Raw genomic sequence first — 19,551 nt, forward strand, 5'->3', positions numbered from 1 at the left:
CTGTTTTAGAAGTTGCTTGTTTTTCATGTTTAAATTTAATAGTACAATTGGTAGACATGTTTTCAGTTTCAGAAACTGCTGCAAAAATCAAAGACTTTCTGTGTTTGTAACTAGTATTCGTATGTTGGAAGTTTTTCTTACACTATTAGGTAATCAAGGAAGTTTAGCCCTTTATATTTTTGCTCAACTTCATAAGAAGCACGTTTATTATTTGAATTAAGCTTTGTCAGATATTTAAATGTGTTGAAAATATTTCATTTAAAAATACCCTACAATAAAAACTTTCCAAATGAAAAAATGAACTTTTGAAGCTCTCATTTTGGTTTCTTAAGTTTTATTTAAGTGGGGTATACCACCAATACTTAAATATGTCTACCTGTTACTTCAGAGTTTCTTTTTTTTTCTTCCTCTTTTTTTTTTTTTTTTTTTTAAAGTAGGCTCTATACCTTAACATGGAGCTTGAACTCATGACCCTGAGATTGAGAGTTGCATGTTTTACCGACTGAGCCAGCCAGGTGCCCCATTTCAGAGTTTCTTCAAAATTTCTCTTGTGTGGGGTGCAATAAAAGTTATTTTATGTAGGCATTTGGACTTTTTCTGGGAAAAATTACTGACCTTAACCTGTAAACAGGAGGAATCTAATTTGCTATAATTAGTATCTACAGAAATCTTGAAGGACTATTTTTCTACTTAACTAGATGTATCAAAGTATTACTGGGCATTTCAGGATGTATGTGTGTTGGATTATGTCAGTGTTTCCTACAATTTTTCTCAATTTTAAGGGATATCAGAAGATATAAAATTTAGACCATTAATCATGGTATAAATTAACACCTTCACTCTCAAACTAATGAAGGGTCTTAAAATTTTCTAAAATTATGGGAAGTCTAAAAACTCATGCTTAAAGGTCATGTAGCTAGTTGGCTGGGAAAACCTAGAATAGAACTTAATTTTCTTGACCTCTAGATGCCCATTTCTCCTGTCTCCAAACTTGAACATGAATAGTTGTTTTCTTTAGGCACATAATCACCTTGAAATCGTATAATGTTCTTATCTCTACTTTGAAGTCAGAGACTGAGAAACAGAGAAGACTTGAGTGGTTGTCCAGGGATACCAAAGATTAGTGACACCTTGCTTACCTGACAGCCACTTCTTTGGTAATAGATTCTCCAGTACAGCTGAAAATAAGAAATAATCACTTAAACAGCCCCTGACCAATCAAACAATGTGCCATGAAGTCCACAGTAAAGTCGTGTAAAAATTTTTTCACGGGAGACTTTTACTGAGAATCTCTGGATTCTTCCTTTACCGTACAATTCCATTTTTAAAAACCTGGTTTCCCAGCTCAACGCAGATTAGAAGCAAAAATTAGAAAGGGAGGGAAGCTTTTAAAGACAGGCACATGGCCAACTGGAAGAAGTGACCAATTAAAGTGACCACTTAAATTGAGGAAAGTGATGCAAAACTGTAAAACACAGACATTCCAGGCATAATAGCCTGGGGTCCTGTAGTGTGAAGGCAAATAAATCCCCTGCAAATAAATGTCTCTGGAGGGCATTACTATATTAAAACATAGTGTGGTATTTGAGCATAATTACTCCAGGTCAGTAAGAAAGGGAAAATTGTATATCCTTTGTTTAAGAAGGTATTTGCAAGGGAAAGATTACTGGAAGGGCAAGGCTTAGCCTATAATGTACTTATTTACAAGCTGCTTTTGAAATGGAAATTCAAAAATAATTAAAATACTTTCAGAAGTTTGGCACTAAAAGAGAAGCTTCATCACTCTTGAACTTTTATATATGGAGCATTTCATTATTTTATTCCCTAGCAGTGCCAAATCAATTAGGTGTTAATTGTAGTTGTTAAAGGCAGATCAGGATTCAGAGCCTTTGACTTAGTCTAGTCCAACCCAAGAAGCAGCACTAATTGCCTTCACTTTGGTGTTCATAGCGCCAATTATAGTATTTTCATAATCATCATCTTTTAAGACCTTGCCCGGAAACGAGGCAATATTGCAAAGTATTTGAGAGAGTGGGCTCTTAGAGTCAGACTGCCTGGGGTCAGATTCTGGCCCTACAATTTACTAGCAGTGCAGTTTAGGTGACCTAATCTGACCCAAGCCTCAAATGTTTTGTTGTGTATAATAGGGAACGTAATAACACTACCTCATAGGAAAGTTGTGAGGACAAAAGAAGTTAAAACTAAGTCAAGTCTTAGCAAGGTTTTGGGCACATGCTTAATAAAAGATGGCCATTGTTTCGTTATTATTATAATGCCCCATTAGGAATACTTCCTGTGGGAATACTAAATTATGATTTACCGTTTCTTAGGGTGAAACGCATTGTTCCTTTCTCATCTTGGTGCGTGATACAAATCATACACGTTGTTTTAGCCAACTTTACAAATTATAAATATGCTTTCACTTTTTACTAGATGCCAGTGTTCTATAAATGGATCAAAAAAATGTATCACAAAAGAATCCTGGTCATATAGGCTACCCCTATTAAAGACAATTTTAGGCTTGATTAGCCTAGAAGAAGCTGTTTTACTGCCTATCAAGATCATATCAACTTTGTAACATTTAAAATATGTCTCAAACATGACTGTCTTTTGTTATTAGTTTTTTGTTTAATGCCATCACAAAATGTAAGCCGGATCCCATTTTAATCACCAGCTCAATATAATCTGGTTTTTCTCGTATTCCCTGTTGGTAGGTGGACTGGAATTTGACAGCCTGTAGGGTATCTTTTCTGTGTTTAAGAAATTGGTCTCAGTCTCCCCACTACCAACAGACTGCCAAAGTACCGTAGAGAAACTTGCTGAAGGTCCTCATTTGTGAATTTCGATGAAGCAATTCGAAGCTGCTGAAGAAGCTACCACTTACTGTGTGTGCCCCATGTGCTCTCATTTAATGCTTACAGAAAGGTCTATGAAGTAGAGTGCTTTTACCCTGTTTTACAGAGGAGATTGAGGCTTGGAAAAATTAAGTGATTTCATCAAGATCACACATAGAGTAAATGGTAGGAAGAATATTTAATTTAAGCGGGGGCCATATGCTTGAAAGCTCTTGCTCTTTTCACTATGTTCCCTTAGCTCTCAAAAATAATAAATTTTATAGTTTGTACACGCATAGGTAAAGCCCTGTTAGCACCAATCTGGAATATTTCCATGTGTGTCAACAATTAGTCCATAATTTAGACCCTGTGAATCAATAGCCAAAAAGTGCCCTTTATTAAATGTTACATACAAGAGATAAATGTAGTTCCCCATTCTGTGTGTGTTTTTCTTTTTTTGACAGCTAAAAAAAACTGGTCAGGGGCGCCTGAGTGGCTCAGTTGATTAAGCATCTTTTTTCTTTTTTTTAAAGTTTTAAATGTTTCTTTATTTTGACAGAGAGCTAGCAGGGGAGGGACAGAGAGAGAGGGAGACACAAAATCCGGAACAGGCTCCAGGCTCTGAGCTGTCAGCACAGAGCCTGACGCTGGGCTCAAACTCACGAACTGTGAGATTATGACCTGGGCCGAAGTCGGACACTGAACCGACTGAGCCACCCAGGCGCCCCAAGCGTCTGACTCTTGGTTTCTGCTCAAGTCATGATCTCATGGTTCGTGAGTTCAAGCCCTACATCAGGCTCTATGCTGACAGCGTGGAGCCTGCTTGGGATTCTCTCTCCCTCTCTGCCCCTTCCCTGCTTGTGCTCTCTCTCTCTCAAAATAAATAAATAAACTTAAAAAAAAAATTAAAAACCTGGTCAGATTTCTTGAAGTGATGAGGGTCATGGGAAGGCAGATTTTCTTTTTCTTCTACTGTCTACTTCATATGGGGCTTAAGGCATTTAAAAAAAACCCTTTTTTTTAATGTTTATTTTTGAGAGAGAGAGAGTGCAAGCAGGGGAAGGGCAGAGAGAAAGAGGGAGACACAGACTCCTAAGCAGGCTCCAAGCTGTCAGAACAGAGCCCAATGCAGGGCTTGAACCCACAAGCCTCAAGATCATGACCTGAGCCAAAGTCAGATGCTTAACCAACTGAGCCACCCAGGTGCCCTGGGGCTTGAGGTTTTTTTAATCTTATTTCCATTTGCTGTTACACCTCTGAGGCAGATGATTTGTGTTTTCTAATTGGCAGTCAGAATATGTGCCATGTAGAAATTCGATAACCTTCGAGGTTTTTTGTTTTTATTTTTGTTCTTTTGATTTCCACTTACATTTAGACATCCTTTGTGTAGAATCTTTTCTCTTTTTTTTAGTTTTTTTAATGCTAACTTAGTTTTGAGAGATAGTGCGTGTGCACGTGCCAAAGAGAGAGAAGGAGAGGGAGGGAGAGAGAGGGAGAGAGAGGGGCAGTGAGCCTGGGAGAAGAGAATCCAAAGCAGACTCTGCGCTATCAGCACAGAGCCCAATGCGGGGCTTGAACTTATAAACAGTGATATCACAACCTGAGCCTAAACCAAGAGCTGAAAACAACCCACTGAGCCACCCAGGCACCCCTCTTTTTTTTTTTTTAAGTTTATTTATTTTGAGAGAGAGCAGGGGAGGGGGAGAGAAAGACTCTCAAGCCAGCTCCACACCTTCAGTGCAGAGCCCAGTGCTGGGGCTCAGACTCAAAAAATGAGATCATGACCTGAGCCAAAATCAAGAGTCAAACACTTTTTTTTTTCTTTTCTTTTTTTAAATCAGAGTAGCTTTGGTCCTAATCACCCCTGGATAAAGAGGATTTTGTTACATAGCAGTACTGTATAGGTATGCCAGGGAAGCCAAATAATTGGGAATATATTTTTCATTTCTGCAAATTGTCCTTTGTCAACATGAAATTATATTGTCTGGGCACTATGGCTAAATGGTCAGCACTATTTTATATAGCCACCATTTTTTGTTTGTTTGTTTGTTTGTTTTTTTGTTTTAGAGAGAGAGAACATGAGCCAGGGAGAGGGGCAGAGGGTGAAAGAGTCTTAAGCAGGCTCTATGCTCTCGATGTGGGGTTCGATCCCATGACCTTGGGATTATAACTTGAGCCGAAATCAAGAGTCAGATGCTCAACCGACTGTGCAGCCCAGGTGCCCCTACTACCTTTTTGTTTTTTAAACGAGCTTTAAAAACCTCCTAAACTAGAATTATGTTTTATTCATCTTCATATCTGTAGTCCCTGGTATATAGTAGATATTCCATAAGTGTTTGTTGAATAAAGGGGTTGATGTTCTGTTAAGTGACCAAAATAATTTTTTTAGCACACTAAGTTTTGATTAGAAGTTCAAGATTGCTACAGCAAATATGGATTACTCAGTTTGCCATTTGAAGAGCATGGTAGTTGAACTTGATGCTTCTCTTGGTTTATCCCCTAAATATGTGACTTTGGGGAAACTCATTTAACCTCTGAGCACCTCTGTTTCTTTATCTGTAAAAAGAGGCTATCTGATTCGATAATGTTGAAGATGCCTTTCAAAATAAAGTATCATCTGTAATCATTACATTTTACAAAAAAGTTTTAGAAATGACATATTAATATTCATTTAAAAGTGTTTCTTACTGGGGCACCTGGGTGGCTCAGTTGGTTAAGAGTCTGACTTTGGCCTAGGTCATGATCTTGCCCTTCCCAAGTTCACCCCGCATCCGGCTCTGTGCTGACAGCTCAGAGCCTGGAGCCTGCTTCAGATTCTGTGTCTCCTTCTCTCTCTGCCCCTCCCCCACTCACACTCTGTCTCTCTCTCAAAAATAAACACTAAAAAATTTTTTGAAAAGAATAGTTTTGCTCTAGTAGATAAATGAGCTACAAACAAAAATGGGTACCTCTCTTCAAAAGCAGAGTAACTGTCTAATGCATATCAAACTTTCCATCTACACTACAAATCAAAGAACTGCAATTAAGATAATAATGAGATACTTTCCTTGTCAAATTTGTAAAGATTTTCAACATAACACTCATTTTTGGCGGGGGTATTAAGAAACAGGCACTCAGAGCAGTGAGAGTATAAACTGGTACAACTGTTCTGAAGGGCACTTTGAAAGTTTCTCAAAATGCTGAAAAATATGTATACTTTTGGCCTGCAATTCCACTTTTAGAAAATTTATTTTAAGGAAATTTACCATGGGGGCACCTGGATGGCTCAGTCGGTTAAGCATCCAGCTCTTGATTTCGACTCCAGTCATGATCTCACAGTTCTGTGGGATCATCAGGCTCCGTGCTGACGGCATAGAGCCTGCTTGGGATTCTCTCTCTCTCAAAATAAATACACTTAAAAAAAATTATCATGGAAGAGCACACAATTTTATTTATGAAGGATGCTTATTTTAAAGTTTATTTATTTATTTTGAAAGAGAAGGAGGGAGGGAGAGAATCCCAAAAGTGGGCTCTGTGCAGAGCTGGATGTAGGGCTCGAACTCACGAACCACAAGATCATTACCTGAGCCAAAACCAAGAGACGCTTAACCAACTGAGCCACCCAGGTGCCCCAATTTTATTTACAAGAATGTTTATTATAGTATTATACAGCATATGTATATGGGAAGACAAAAGGTACATACTCAAATCCCTAGATCGTAGGATTATAGGTCACTTTAATTTTCTTCTCTCTTTTTTATGTTTTCTACATTTTCTATGTGCACAGAAGACTTTTTTCAATCACAAAGTATATAAGTGTTTTAAAATGTGGGCTTGTCTTTAATAAGTGTGTAGATGTATTTCCCTTCTTGCCTCCACTATTCAATACCTCCTTCCTTTTATTTCTATACAGGTCTCCAGGAAAGGTTGGGATTTCAACATTAAAGGTAAGCTGTGTTTTCTGAGAATTCTATTTCTACAAATTGTGTATACTTTTCACTCATTTTTCTATTTTATGTAAATTTTCTTGCTTTTCTGTTGCTTATTATTTTTGTTAAATAGTATTGTCACTGTATCTTACTAGGTGTGGTTGGGTGCTCTAGAAATAACAAATATTGTGCTATGAGGAAAAGGATTGTACGTTTTTTAGATTTCCACTAATTTCCATTTGTTTTATAATGTTTAGAATAAAAGAATACTATAAAATACGTGTGTGTTAATTGAAAAAGTAATACTTGCATGACAAAAATGTGGAATAACCAAAACACTTTTTTTTTTTAATTTTTTTTTTTTAACGTTTATTTATTTTTGAGACAGAGAGAGACAGAGCACGAACGGGGGAGGGGCAGAGAGAGAGGGAGACACAGAATCGGAAGCAGGCTCCAGGCTCTGAGCCATCAGCCCAGAGCCTGACGCGGGGCTCGAACTCACGGACCGCGAGATTGTGACCTGAGCCGAAGTCGGACGCTTAACCGACTGAGCCACCCAGGCGCCCCAAAACACTTTTATACTTCTTATGGGCACATGCATTGGTATCATCATTATATATAAAAAGCAATCCCAGCCTTATATCCAAGCAAAGAAGTTTGGTGTTGAGACATTATGAGATACTGTGCCAATGAGAGCCATTTTAAGGCCAAGAACATCACCCAACAGAACTATTTACGTCAAATAGAGTACATACTGTTTGTGTATGTTTGTGTGTGTCTGTATATAATGTATATATAATCTCAAATGTGCCGAATTTTTTTTTTTACTACCAGTATTCTTACCTTCTATTTATACACATTGGATACCGATCTTTTTGATAAATTGTGGCATGTTCATGTGGCATCCTCTACAGCAGTAGATATGAATGAATTCATTACGTACAATGCCATGGATGAATTCAGCACCATAGCGTTGAGTGGGGGAAAAGAACAAGTCACAGTAAGATACATACAGTAATACTCCATTTATATTAAGTTCAAAATCATGTAAAATTAAAGAATATATTCTTTAAAGATACAAACAGTAAAACTATAAAGAACGGCAAGGGAATAATAAACACAAAGTTTGAAGGTATCAGTCATCTCTCAGGGAGAAAGAATATAATGAAGATGGAGAAGGGTATTTAAGAGATTGGAAGCTAATGGTAATGTTCTTTTTCTTAAACTGAATGCTTAAGGAGAGTTAGTTCTTCTATTTTATACAAATTTACTTGTATTTGATAAAAACAATTTTTAAAAATAATGCGTGGACATGGTGAAAATTTGTCTAGTACAAAAAGTAGATGGTTGAAAATGTAGCTTCCCTCCCATTCCTCATCCTCCACCTCCCAATCCTCATATCCAGAGACAATTGCTGTTTATGCTTGTAGGTTTTAAGAGCCACTTAGCTCTAAGATGTTTTTAGGTTGTAACAAACAGGTTTGGGAAATTTACTTTATCTCAGTAATTATAGATTGTGCTTAACTTGAATAAAGTTAGAAAATATACATATTTAGTAAATAAACATGCAGTTGGATAGTGTTCGTTTTTACTTTTCATTTTGAAATAATTATAGATACAAGAAGCTATAAACATAGTACAGAGAACTCCTGTGTATCTTTCACCCATTTCACCCAGTGGTTATATCTTAATTATAGTACAATATCTCAATTATAGTACAATATCAAAACCAGAAATTTGACATTGGTACAATATGAGTGTATAGTTCTGCTTCAGTTTATTACATATGTATATTTGTGTAACTACCACCACAGAATGGAGGTCTCTTTCATCACCGCAAAGCTCTCCCTTGAGCTATGTACCCTTTTATAAAAGTCACACCCGCCATCTACCTCAAATCATCCCTAACCTCAGGCAGCCCGTAAGCTCTTTTCCATTTCTGTAATGTTGTCATTTGAGAATGTCCTATAACTTCAGTCATATAGTGTGTGACTTTTTGAGATTGGCTCAAAGGATTGAGATCCAAGTCGTTGCGTGTTATCAACGGTTTATTCCTTTGTATTGTTAAATGGTAGTCTGTGGTGTGAATGTTCTCCGACTATTGAATGCATATCATGTATAGCAGCATACCTATTGATATTTTAAGCAATCCAAAGAAAATTTTGATGATTTGTAGAATCAAAATAGATGATTTTTGATGATTTGTAGAATAGAATAGACTTGAAGTGCCACAACGAGTTTGGAAGGGGAAGGGAAGATAGAACAATCCCGAGAGCACAGGTACCTGGTGTATCAGGGAAAAGTTTCAGGGAAGAGGTAGAACTTGTGTCTGGCTTTGAAAATTGGGAGAAATCTGCATAGGCAGAGAAAAACTGGGAAAGCATTGTATGTTAGGCAGTAGCATGAGCTCTTTACGATGCAAAGCTATAGAATTTGCTGGGAGCATTGAAAGACTGGCGTGACCCATGTAAACGTTTCAGTGGTAAAATGATGGAGAAGTAAAGTGGGGCCAGATTTCGATCAACCTTGAATGTCAGGTTAAGAACTCTGGGCTTTAAAATTTTGAAGCAAGACATTTTAAAAGTCAGGTTTTATACGTCTAACAGTTGTGCTCTTCAGAGTTTTGTTTTGTTTTGTTTTTTTTTATGGAGGAATTAATGGAAAGATAAGTGGTGGAAGGGTGGGAGACAGTTTGGAGGGAAGAGACTAAGTGCAGAGAGCTGTTAAGAGGCAGTTAGAATGTCAAGACTTGAGACTTGGACAAAGGGATCACATTGATAGGAATCGGTGGATGGACATGACCACTATTTAAGAGTTGTTCCTTTTTTGTTTGTTTGTTTTTGTTTTTGTTTTTTAACTTTTCTCAGCAAAAAAGAGTAGAGATCACATCTCTAAAACGTTTTTTTTAAAATTTCATTTTTGGGGCACCTGGCTGGCTCAGTCGGAAGAGCATGGGACTCTTGATCTCAGGGTCTTGAGTTTGAGCCCCACGTTGAGGGTAGAAATTACTAACAAAAAAAGGCAATAAATAAATTTTTAAAAATAAATAAAATTTCACTTTAGTCACTGTTAATACCTTCCCATTCCTCGCTACTAAAAACTAGAAGTGACCTGAATTTTTTAATAACTAGCATTTTTTTAATTTTATTTTTTAAAGAATTTTTGTAAGTTTGTTTAAACATTCTCTACACCCAACACGGGGCTTGAACTCACAGCCCTGAGATCAAGAGCTGCATGCTCCACCAACTAAGCCAGCCAGATGCCTCAATAACTAACATTTTTAGCTTACTCTTCTTTAGTAAATAATAGTGAAGATTTCCTTGAGCGTAGATTACTTTTGTACAAATGATTTGTGAAAATGATTAGTCTTTTGTTGGATGTGCTTATTAAAATTAAAAGCTCTAGTCATAGAACTGAATACTGTGAGGAGGGTCCACGCAGCTCTCTAATATCCAACAGACGTGGAGGGAAACCGTGGTGTGAATGACTAGAAATTGAATGATCTACCATACCTTTTAAGGACGTGTGTTTCTGAGGTTGTGATCGGCAGGGGTTCAAGAAACGGCCTAATGGTGGGAAGCTGGGATTTAGTAGGCCCTGTGCTTTAGTAATGGGGCAGGCCCATCTCCAGAAGGAGGTGATAAGTGAGGAGTGTGTGAAGTCTAAGCTGGTGTTGGTTGTCTGCAGACACATTTTTGGCTTCCATGGTTTCATCTCCCAAGCCTGATCAAGATGCTAGGGGAAGGACCTGGACCTTACACACCACTGAGAGTCATAGATGACTATATAAACCCCAAATTAAGTTTTACTGAGAAATCTTCTGATGAACTTCTCTGGAGATTAGATCCTCTGGTAGGTGCCATATCACTCCATTAAACTTGTGACTTAATCACAGTTTACCTTATAGAGGTTGATACCTTTCAAAGGTTCAAAGTCCAGGAGAGTTTTATTAAAGCCAAGTAAGATAGAAGTGCAATCGCTGCTTAGCTTGGCAGTTGTTTTTTTTTTATGTTTATTTTTGAGAGTGGGGTGGAGCAGAGAGAGAGAGGGGGACAGAGGATCCAAAGCAGGCTCTGTATTGACAGGAGAGAGCCCAATGCAGGACTCGAACTCATGACCTGAGATCATGACCTGAGCCAAAGTCAGACACGTAACCAACTGAGCCACCCAGGTGCCCCACTGCTTGGCAGTTTTGATCAGTGTGAGAATGTTAATCTGTGACCCTTGTAAATACTTAATTAAAACAAATTAAATCGAGGTACAGGAATTATGAGTGTGTATTTTTGCTTTGGTTAACTTAGGAAACATACCCATGGGATTATGTTGTGCAGTGCTTCTGATTTTCCTATTAATGAACAATTATTGGAGGATAATTGGATAAATATACTTAATTCATACGACAGCTGAAGGTGTTTCTCTAATATTCATTAACTGTTCTTAATGACCATCAGCTTTCAAGTATTCTCTCTCCCTGGTCTTGTCAAGATTATCTTACTAATTGGTTTTGATTAGAGTTGTTCTTTTTTAGTGTAAAACCAGGATTTGATTAAAGGATATGTAAACTTAAGATATGTGTATTTACTGAAGAAAAGCCAGAGGCATGTGTTATTCAGCATTCATTTAGCAAATGGTTACTTTTGCCCAGCACTCTTTTAGGTACTGGCTGTGCAGTGGTAGACAGAAAAAGTCTCTGTTCTCATAGAGCTTACGTTTTAGTGGGGCAGGGAAGAGACAAAAAAAATAAATAAACAAGTAAACAAGGTTGTTTCAGATGGTGATAACTGCAATGAAGAAACAGAAAATATGATAATGTGATAGAAAGTTAAGCAGGTAAGGCTATTTTAAGGTGGTTAGGGAAAGCGTTTTTTGTTTGTTTGTTTGTTTGTTTGTTTGTTTGTTTTAATGTAGGCTTCAGACCCAGCGCAGAGAGTCCTCTGTAAGGCTTGAACTCATGACCCTGAGATCAAGACCTGAGATGAGATCAAGAGTCAGACAGATGCTTAACCAACTGAGCCACCCAGGCACCCTTTTCTAAAAACACTTGAGCTATCGCTCTAAGGATGGTAAAGAACCATCCAGTTGGCCAAAATGTAATTGTGGGGTTGTGGTGGACAAGGGAGGTGAGAAATACAGATGGCAAAGATGTAGGCCCTCATGGGTTGTGGTAGTTTGCGTTTTACCTGACACTTAAAATTCCATGAAACAGCTTTTAAGCTTGAAGATATCAGAAGTTCTACATAAATTTCTCTAGCACATTAAATCTTCAGCATTATATTGATCTGGAGTAATTTTATCATGGCACCGATCATGATCATATCCTAATACTTGTATAAGTGCTACCTTGATACTTACACACATCCTTATGTGCCTTAGGTTGCTTATCTGTCAAAAATGGTTATAGTGACCTTTTTTAACTCTATGTTGTGTATAAAAATTATGAAAAGTTTTTTTTTCTTAGTGTTGTTAGTAGCACTCAAATTGCTATACTTTAGTAAATGTAGTGACAATTTAGGATGGAGATAAATACTGTGCTACATTTGCAAATGTGCGATTGTCTTGTTTTGCCAGAATTTTTTTCCAGCAGAAAAACTGTATCCATTTCTACCGTCTCTGACCTCCCAAATATATATATATATGTACGTATGTGTATATGAATGTATACGTAGATATATATGTATTTTTGGTGGGTTTAATGTTTTTCATCTCTTACTGTTTGGGGGAACTTGATTTAACTTCTTGTCTTGATTGCTTTCATCTAAAACATGTAGAGCTTTTAAGAAAACTATTCTCTGAATGTGGTTTTCTGCATTATGTACTTTTATATTTATGCATATTTATGGAGCAATACTCTGGGAAAAAGAACAATTCTGACTCAACCCTTTGTTTAAATCCTGAATCTTTTTAAGCTACAGAGGTACTTGGTAGTTCTTATCTTCCGGTATGGTTTTTAATGTTAAAAAGAGGGGCACTTTTAAAGGAAAATATCTGATTGCTGTACAAAAATAGAAAATTGCTGATTGGTAACCTTACACAAATCAGATTGTCCCAGTTGACATAAAATCTCGGCCATCTTCAGTATACAAACATCTAAGCTCTATGGGCCTTTGCTTTATCAATGCTGTATTTTCTAATTTGTACCCATCTTAAAAAGAATTTTAATGTTTTTAAATTTATTTTTGAGGGAGAGAGAGAGGGAGGGAGACAGACGATCCGAAGTGGGCTCCACGCTAAAGAACAGAGAGCCCGATGTGGGGCTTGAACCCACACACTGTGAGATTATGACCTGAGCTGAAGTTGGCCGCTTAACCGACTGAGCCACTCAGGCGCCCCTTAAACAGAATTTTAAAGAAAGCAAGTCATCATTTGGTCTCTGCTTTTTCTTTTTAATATAGGAAACTGAGAACACTGCATACAAAATTGGAAATGAGTCTCCTGTACAAGAATTGAAACAAGATGTGTCTAAAAAGGTTAGTAAGATATAATATCAGTATTAGTTTAACAGATATTCTATTTATATGATATATTTAAAGTGGAAAAGTTTTCTATATTCTTTTAGTATAGTGCTGTGTACTTGCTGGATGTTCAGTAAATGTTCTTTGAATCTTGAGTTTCTGATTGAAGACACATCAGGCTTTTTAGAGGTCATTTGATAATCGAACTAATCAATAATTTTTCCTTGAAACAGTATTTAGAAAAATGTAATGTGTTTTTATTTTTTATGCTTGTATTTGTATTAGAATAAGCTGTTCTTAGAGGCCATTATCAGAACAACTATTCATTTTTTTTTTTTTTAAGTTTATTTATTTTGAGAGAGAGAGAGATCGGGGGAGGGGCAGAGGGTGAGGTAGAGAGAGAACCCGCGCTGTCAGCACAGAGCCTAACGCAGGGCTCCATCTCACAAAGCATGAGATCGTGACCTGAGCCGAGATCAAGAGTTGGACGCTTAACTGACTGAGCCCCCCAGGCGCCCCAGAACAGCTCTTCTTGAGGTTACTACCAAGAGTTAAAGGTATTAAAACGCTCAGTGCAACAAATCCTGATGTCTTTATGAGTTAGAGGTTATAAGAAATCATTACTCTGATAGTGCCTTCAATACCTTTTATAGAATTGATGCTTTAAAGCTTCAGAGTTTGGGGGCGCCTGGGTGGCTCAGTCGGTTGAGCATCTTACTTCAGCTCAGGTCATTATCTCACAGTCTGTGAGTTCAAGCCCCACATCAGGCTTTGTGCTGACAGCTCAGGCTGGAGCCTGCTTCCAATTCTGTGTCTCCCTCTCTCTCTACCCTTCCCTGCTTGTGCTCTGTCTCTCTCCCATAAATAAATAAACAGTAAAAAAAAAAAAAAAAAAAAAAAGAAAAGAAAAGCTTCAGAGTTTGGTTTACTAGAAGGGACAGAACACAAGATAAAAATTTTGACCATGGGCAGTTCACAGTATCAGGATAAAACCCAAGGAGAAAGGATGCTGTGTGTTTGTTCAGTTATGTTACTTTGAGTATTTTCTGTGCCCCTGGCCCCGTTCTAGCCAGTGGGTTTCTGGGGACCAGCAAAATGACACATTCTCTATCCCAGAGTTTCTCAACAGTGACACTTTGGGCTGAATAATTTTTTTTTTTTTTTTTTTTTTTAGTAGGCTTCACGCCCAGCGTGGAGCCCAACACAGGGCTTGAACTCACAACCTTGAGATCAAGACCTGAGCTGAGATCAAGATGCTTAACTGCCTAAGCCACCCAGGTGCCCCTAGGCTGAATAATTCTTTGTTGCAGAGGGAAGGGGAGACTATTCTATGCGTTGTAGGATATTTAGCAGCATTCCTGGCTTCTACCCACTAGATATCAATAGATTCCTCCCTACCCCCACTCCATCACAACAATTAAAAATGTCTTACAGACATCACCAAATGTCTGGGGAGGAGTGTGGGGGCAAAATCACCCCCCAATGAAGTTCCATTGTTCTACCCTTACGGAATTTATACATTTAATGGACTCCATATTTCAATAGTGATCATACTTCCCCCCTTAAAAGGAATTTTTTTGGGAGAAACGTATTGTGTATCAGCATAAGTAAGATATGAGCAATACCCTTTTTTTTCTGTTTAAATCAGAAATTGTCCACAGTTCTACATTGTAACAAACAGCCATCTTAATTTTTCAGCATTCCTTTCTGGTTCTCACCCATTTGCATGCCTTTTTTTTTTTTTTACCTAATTGTAGTGTAGATAGAATTTTATATTTTACCTTTTCCTCTTGCCATTACTACTTTTCATCATATTTCATCACACAGTCTCAATACTCAGTTTTTATTTCATGTGTCAGTTTCTATCAAGCAAATATATTACAATGTATCTAGCCCATTTTTATTGTTGAAAACTTGGAACGTTTCTGTGTTTCCCACTAGAGTTTTTCTTTTCCTTTTTAAGAATTTTTTCTTAGGATGCAAATGGGTAACTAATAGTGGCCAAAAAATGATTTTTAAGTAGTTTAGAAACTGAAAAACATAGTAAACACTGGAGCAGTTGAGTGAGGCTCAAGACTCGGTCTCACTTTTTAAGCTCTAGTTTTTTCGATCAATTTAGGTATCACAAATGAATGATAAAGGCTGTGGGATATACACTGCACCAGGCACGACACAATCCCTGTCCCCCGTAGTTTACATTTTAGTAGAGGAAATTAGATGAACACAAAACTGAATGTAAAAAGTGTTCAAGTAGACTTACAAACTATTATAAGAACAGAAAGGGAGACTTTACTTCCTGCTTGAGGATAGGAATGAGGAAGACTTCATGGAGGAAGTAACATCTGAGCTGGTTCTCGATGAATGGATAAGATTTGGGCAGGCAAAGATGGGAGTTGAAAGGCATAACCAAAGGCATGGAGAAACGTGCAGCATGTTTGCAGATGAGAATAGAGACCAAGGTTCCGGCCAAATTATGGGAATGCCTCTTAGGTCATACTAACACATCTGGTTTCTATTGTACAGTCACTGGAAAAGCAGTGAGTTTTTTGAAGCAGGGAGGTGATAGGAAGCCAACAGTCGCCTTAGCACGATCATCTCCATTGTTGGTCTTAATCCCCACTGTTCTCTGGGTCTTTCCCCTATTTGCTACCTCCTGAAGCAGAGCTTGGGACTGGTAGTAGGTGCTATGGGGGCATATCAGGAGGAAGACAACACAGGCTTTATTTTTCAAGAGCTATTTATCTGCCATGGAGAAAGTCTTTATGTAGAGCTAACCCATGTACCACCTTGTGTTTATATTATAGTTCACACTGTAGTGAACGGTAAGAAGGGTAGAGTTCAGTCAAGGGAGAAATTGTTCTCATATAAGGGATCAGAGAAGACCTGTGATTTTTAACCTTGTTTTAACCCCTCTTCTGGTGTCAGTCTTTCCATTATGCATAGTGATTATTTCAGACCTTTACAGTCATCTCACATTCACTGTGCCCACTTATATATCCTTCTCACTTTCAGCAGATAAGCTGCTTCATGTACACGTTAGAGACTAAGAAGCCTGGGGGCGCCTGGGTGGCTCAGTAGGTTAAGTGTCCGACTTCGGCTCAGGTCATGATCTCACGGCTCATGAGTTCGAGCCCCGCGTCGGGCTCTGTGCTGACAGCTCGGAGCCTGCTTCACATTCTGTCTCTCTCTCTCTCTCTCTCTCTCTCTCTCTCTCTCTCTCTGCCCCTCCCTTGCTTGCTCTTTCTCTCTCTCTCTCTCTCTCTCTCTCTCTCTCTCAAAAATAAACATTAAAAAAAAAAACCCACTAGATTTTTGAGAAAAACCTGGATTTCAGTTTTGACTTTGTAGTTTACTAGCTGTGGGACGTTGGACAAAATTCTTAATGGCTTTACCTCAGATTCTTGTTTCTTGTTTCCGTAGAAGGGAGATAATCCAGCTACGTCAAGGCCTATGTGATGATTAAATGGAAAATACGTGTACTGGTCTAATACACAAGAGACCCTCTTTCCCTTCTTCTCCAGAACTTTGTTATCTTACTTTCCATTGGCTCCTTCCACTCAGCTTATAAAAGTGCTGGGTCACTTTCTTGCAGCTTCTTCCGCTTACAGCCAAGCGTTGGGAAAACCTACATCGTGCTGGCTATCTCTGTGTTGTCACCTCTTATTCTTTCTTCAACCCGCTGGCTTCTGTTATCACTAGGGTACTCAGCGCTCAGTAACCCCCTAATTGACAAAGTAGGTGGACTCTAGTTAATATCCCTCGGGTAAAAGTGTGGTAAGATGAGGATAAAAATGTGAAGGTTGAGACCAATTAATGTGTGGACCGTGCTGGGAAATCAGGGAGGAATATTGTTGAGCAGCAGTCATATCCAGCTGAAGTCAGCGTGAATTTGTGGTACGCCACATCAGGATGGTCCTGTGACACGTTCTGTTAACTTTCCGGAGCCAAGGAATTGAGAAAGCGGACGTCATCCATGGTTGGGCCTGGTGGAAAGATAAGTGGACTGGGAGTTTTTAAGTGGTAATAATGACAGGGCTGGATAGAGAACATCTTTTTTTCCAAATGTTAGAAGATATAAAAACCCTGTCTGTATTTTTCAGCTACAGGCAAGAAATAAAAGGGAAAAAAGCAAGGTGAGCTGAGTGTTTGAACCCTTTTTGTAGTCCTACTGTTTCTCTGAATATTGGAGTATTAGGTGTAGTTTGTTTAAGAATGTTAATCTCTCTGCACCTGCTGGCTTTTTCTGTCATAGGCTTAAGTTCAGAACTAAACAGTTTGAACTCTTGCGCTAGGTGGTTTTGATTCTCATGGTTTTGTTAACTAGGCTCAAAGCAACAGGTTGTTACTAAAACTAACTTGGCGTAAATATGTACGTGCGCTAGGACGTCAAGAGTGTAAATGTAAATTTAGGTTTGAACTTTACAGGGTTGGTTGAACTGTTGTGATTATACCTACTAACAGATTCCCTTCTGTGATGGTTTAAGAGTACAGATTCCAGAACCAAACTCCCTGGAGTTTTGCCAGCTTCATCGCTTTACTAGCTCTGTGACCCCAGACAAGTCACTTGATCCCTCTATGCTCTGTTCCTTCATTTGTATAATGACATTAAGAGTGCTATCTCATATGGTTATTGTGAAGATTAAAATGTGTAAAGTGTTAAGAACATGCCCTGGCACATACTAAGTACTATGTAAATGATTAGCTGTTATTATGTTCTTATAAATAGCTTCATTTTTCAAAAGCTGCTTTTGAACCTTTCACCAGATTATTGAAAGTATTATTGAGGAGAGTCAGAAAGTACTACAGCTTGAAGATGACTCTTCGGATTCCAAAGGAAAAGGACACTCTGCTCAGGCTACTGCCAGTCCTGTTGGAGCTGGATCAGATCTTAGCAACATACCTGGACTGTTAGCCATAGATCAAGTCCTGCAGGAAGATTCCAAAAAGGCAGACAGTCAAAATGCCATAGAAGAAACTGAATTAGAATCGAATAGATGTTTTCCTTCTGATGACACCTGTGAGAAGTCAATAGATGAAATCACGAAGTTAACTGAAATAAGTTCAGCTGAGCAGCATAACGTGCCTGAAAGCGAAGCAGAAGTATTGAACAAGGAAGCCGTGGAAGTCAAAGGAAGTGATGTTCTAGAACCTCTGTCCTCAAACTCTTTATCTACTAAAGATTTTGCTGCCATGGAAGAAGCGGCTCCTGCCAAACCCCCAAGACAACTTACTCCGGAACCCGATATAGTGGCTAGTACAAAGAAGCCTGTTCCGGCACGCCCTCCCCCTCCAACTAATTTCCCACCTCCTAGACCCCCACCTCCATCTCGACCTGCTCCGCCACCAAGAAAAAAGAAAAGCGAATTGGAGTTTGAGGCCCTTAAAACACCTGATCTAGATGGCAAGTATTAACTGAGAAATAACTTTTGGTGGGGAGATTTTGGAGTTGAAACTATTTAACTTTCCAATTTTATTTCAGTTTATACCATATACAGCCATGTTGATGACCATGACCAAGTTCTAAAAGTTATTTTAGTAATTAAAAGTGACAGTGTTTTACATTGGTCGTAAGTTACATTACTATACTCGAACAGAACATTTCAGCAGACTTCAAACTTTGAAATCCGTTTCCATTGGGGGCTTAAGATTTGCATTCAAGACTTAGATCTCTTCATGTATAAGTTGTATAGCTTTGAAGAATTTAAATAACTTGTTTGAACCCTGGTGTCCCCATATATAAGATGAGAATTATAAAACCACTTTCCTCGTGGGATTGTCATAAGAATCGGACAAAGGTTAAAGCACTTTTCAAGCTCTATATAAGGTCCTGTATAAATACTAGTTGTTGCCATTGTCATCATCATCATTATTATCATCATCATCATTGCAGTTCCCAAAGAGAATATTACATCTGATACTCTCCTAAGTACGAACATGGCTTCAGAGAATACAGTCAAGGATTCTCAGCCTTCTCTTGATTTGGCGAGTGCTACCAGTGGAGATAAAATAGTTACTGCCCAGGTTGGTGAATTCATGTTGTATTTGATATAAGCGTTAACAACTTTCTGCAGCTGGCTGGTTTGTTGCTTGTTGGGCCTTCTTTCTTCAGGCAAAATTATTTCCTTGTCCCTAAACCTGGCTTTCTTCTGTCCCTTTGCCAGCTCTGCTACTGCATAGCTCGGTGATTCTAGCAAAGCTATATTAACATCTGAGTTTCAGATGGCCCATGGATAGGATGAGGGGAAAACCTTCCCTGAAGGTGTCTTAAAGGATGAAATGAGCTAATGTGGGCCAAGCACCTGGCATTCAGTAGACAATTAAAATAACGAAAGAATGCTGCATTTTGTGATATTACTG

The 19,551-nt window shown here is 38.4% G+C and overlaps 1 protein-coding gene across 1 annotated transcript in view; it reads left to right on the plus strand.

The window, feature by feature from the left end:
• WDR44 (WD repeat domain 44) overlaps positions 1–19,551 on the plus strand; it is an 80,809-nt gene that overhangs the window by 23,105 nt on the left and 38,153 nt on the right. The window contains exons 2-5 of the mRNA XM_007091734.3: positions 6,727–6,760; positions 13,135–13,209; positions 17,959–18,595; positions 19,085–19,215. Coding sequence (XP_007091796.2) covers positions 6,727–6,760; positions 13,135–13,209; positions 17,959–18,595; positions 19,085–19,215 — 877 coding nt within the window. The remainder of the gene's footprint in view (positions 1–6,726; positions 6,761–13,134; positions 13,210–17,958; positions 18,596–19,084; positions 19,216–19,551) is intronic.

Source organism: Panthera tigris, chromosome X, assembly GCF_018350195.1.
Source record: "Panthera tigris isolate Pti1 chromosome X, P.tigris_Pti1_mat1.1, whole genome shotgun sequence".
Lineage (NCBI taxonomy): Eukaryota > Metazoa > Chordata > Mammalia > Carnivora > Felidae > Panthera > Panthera tigris.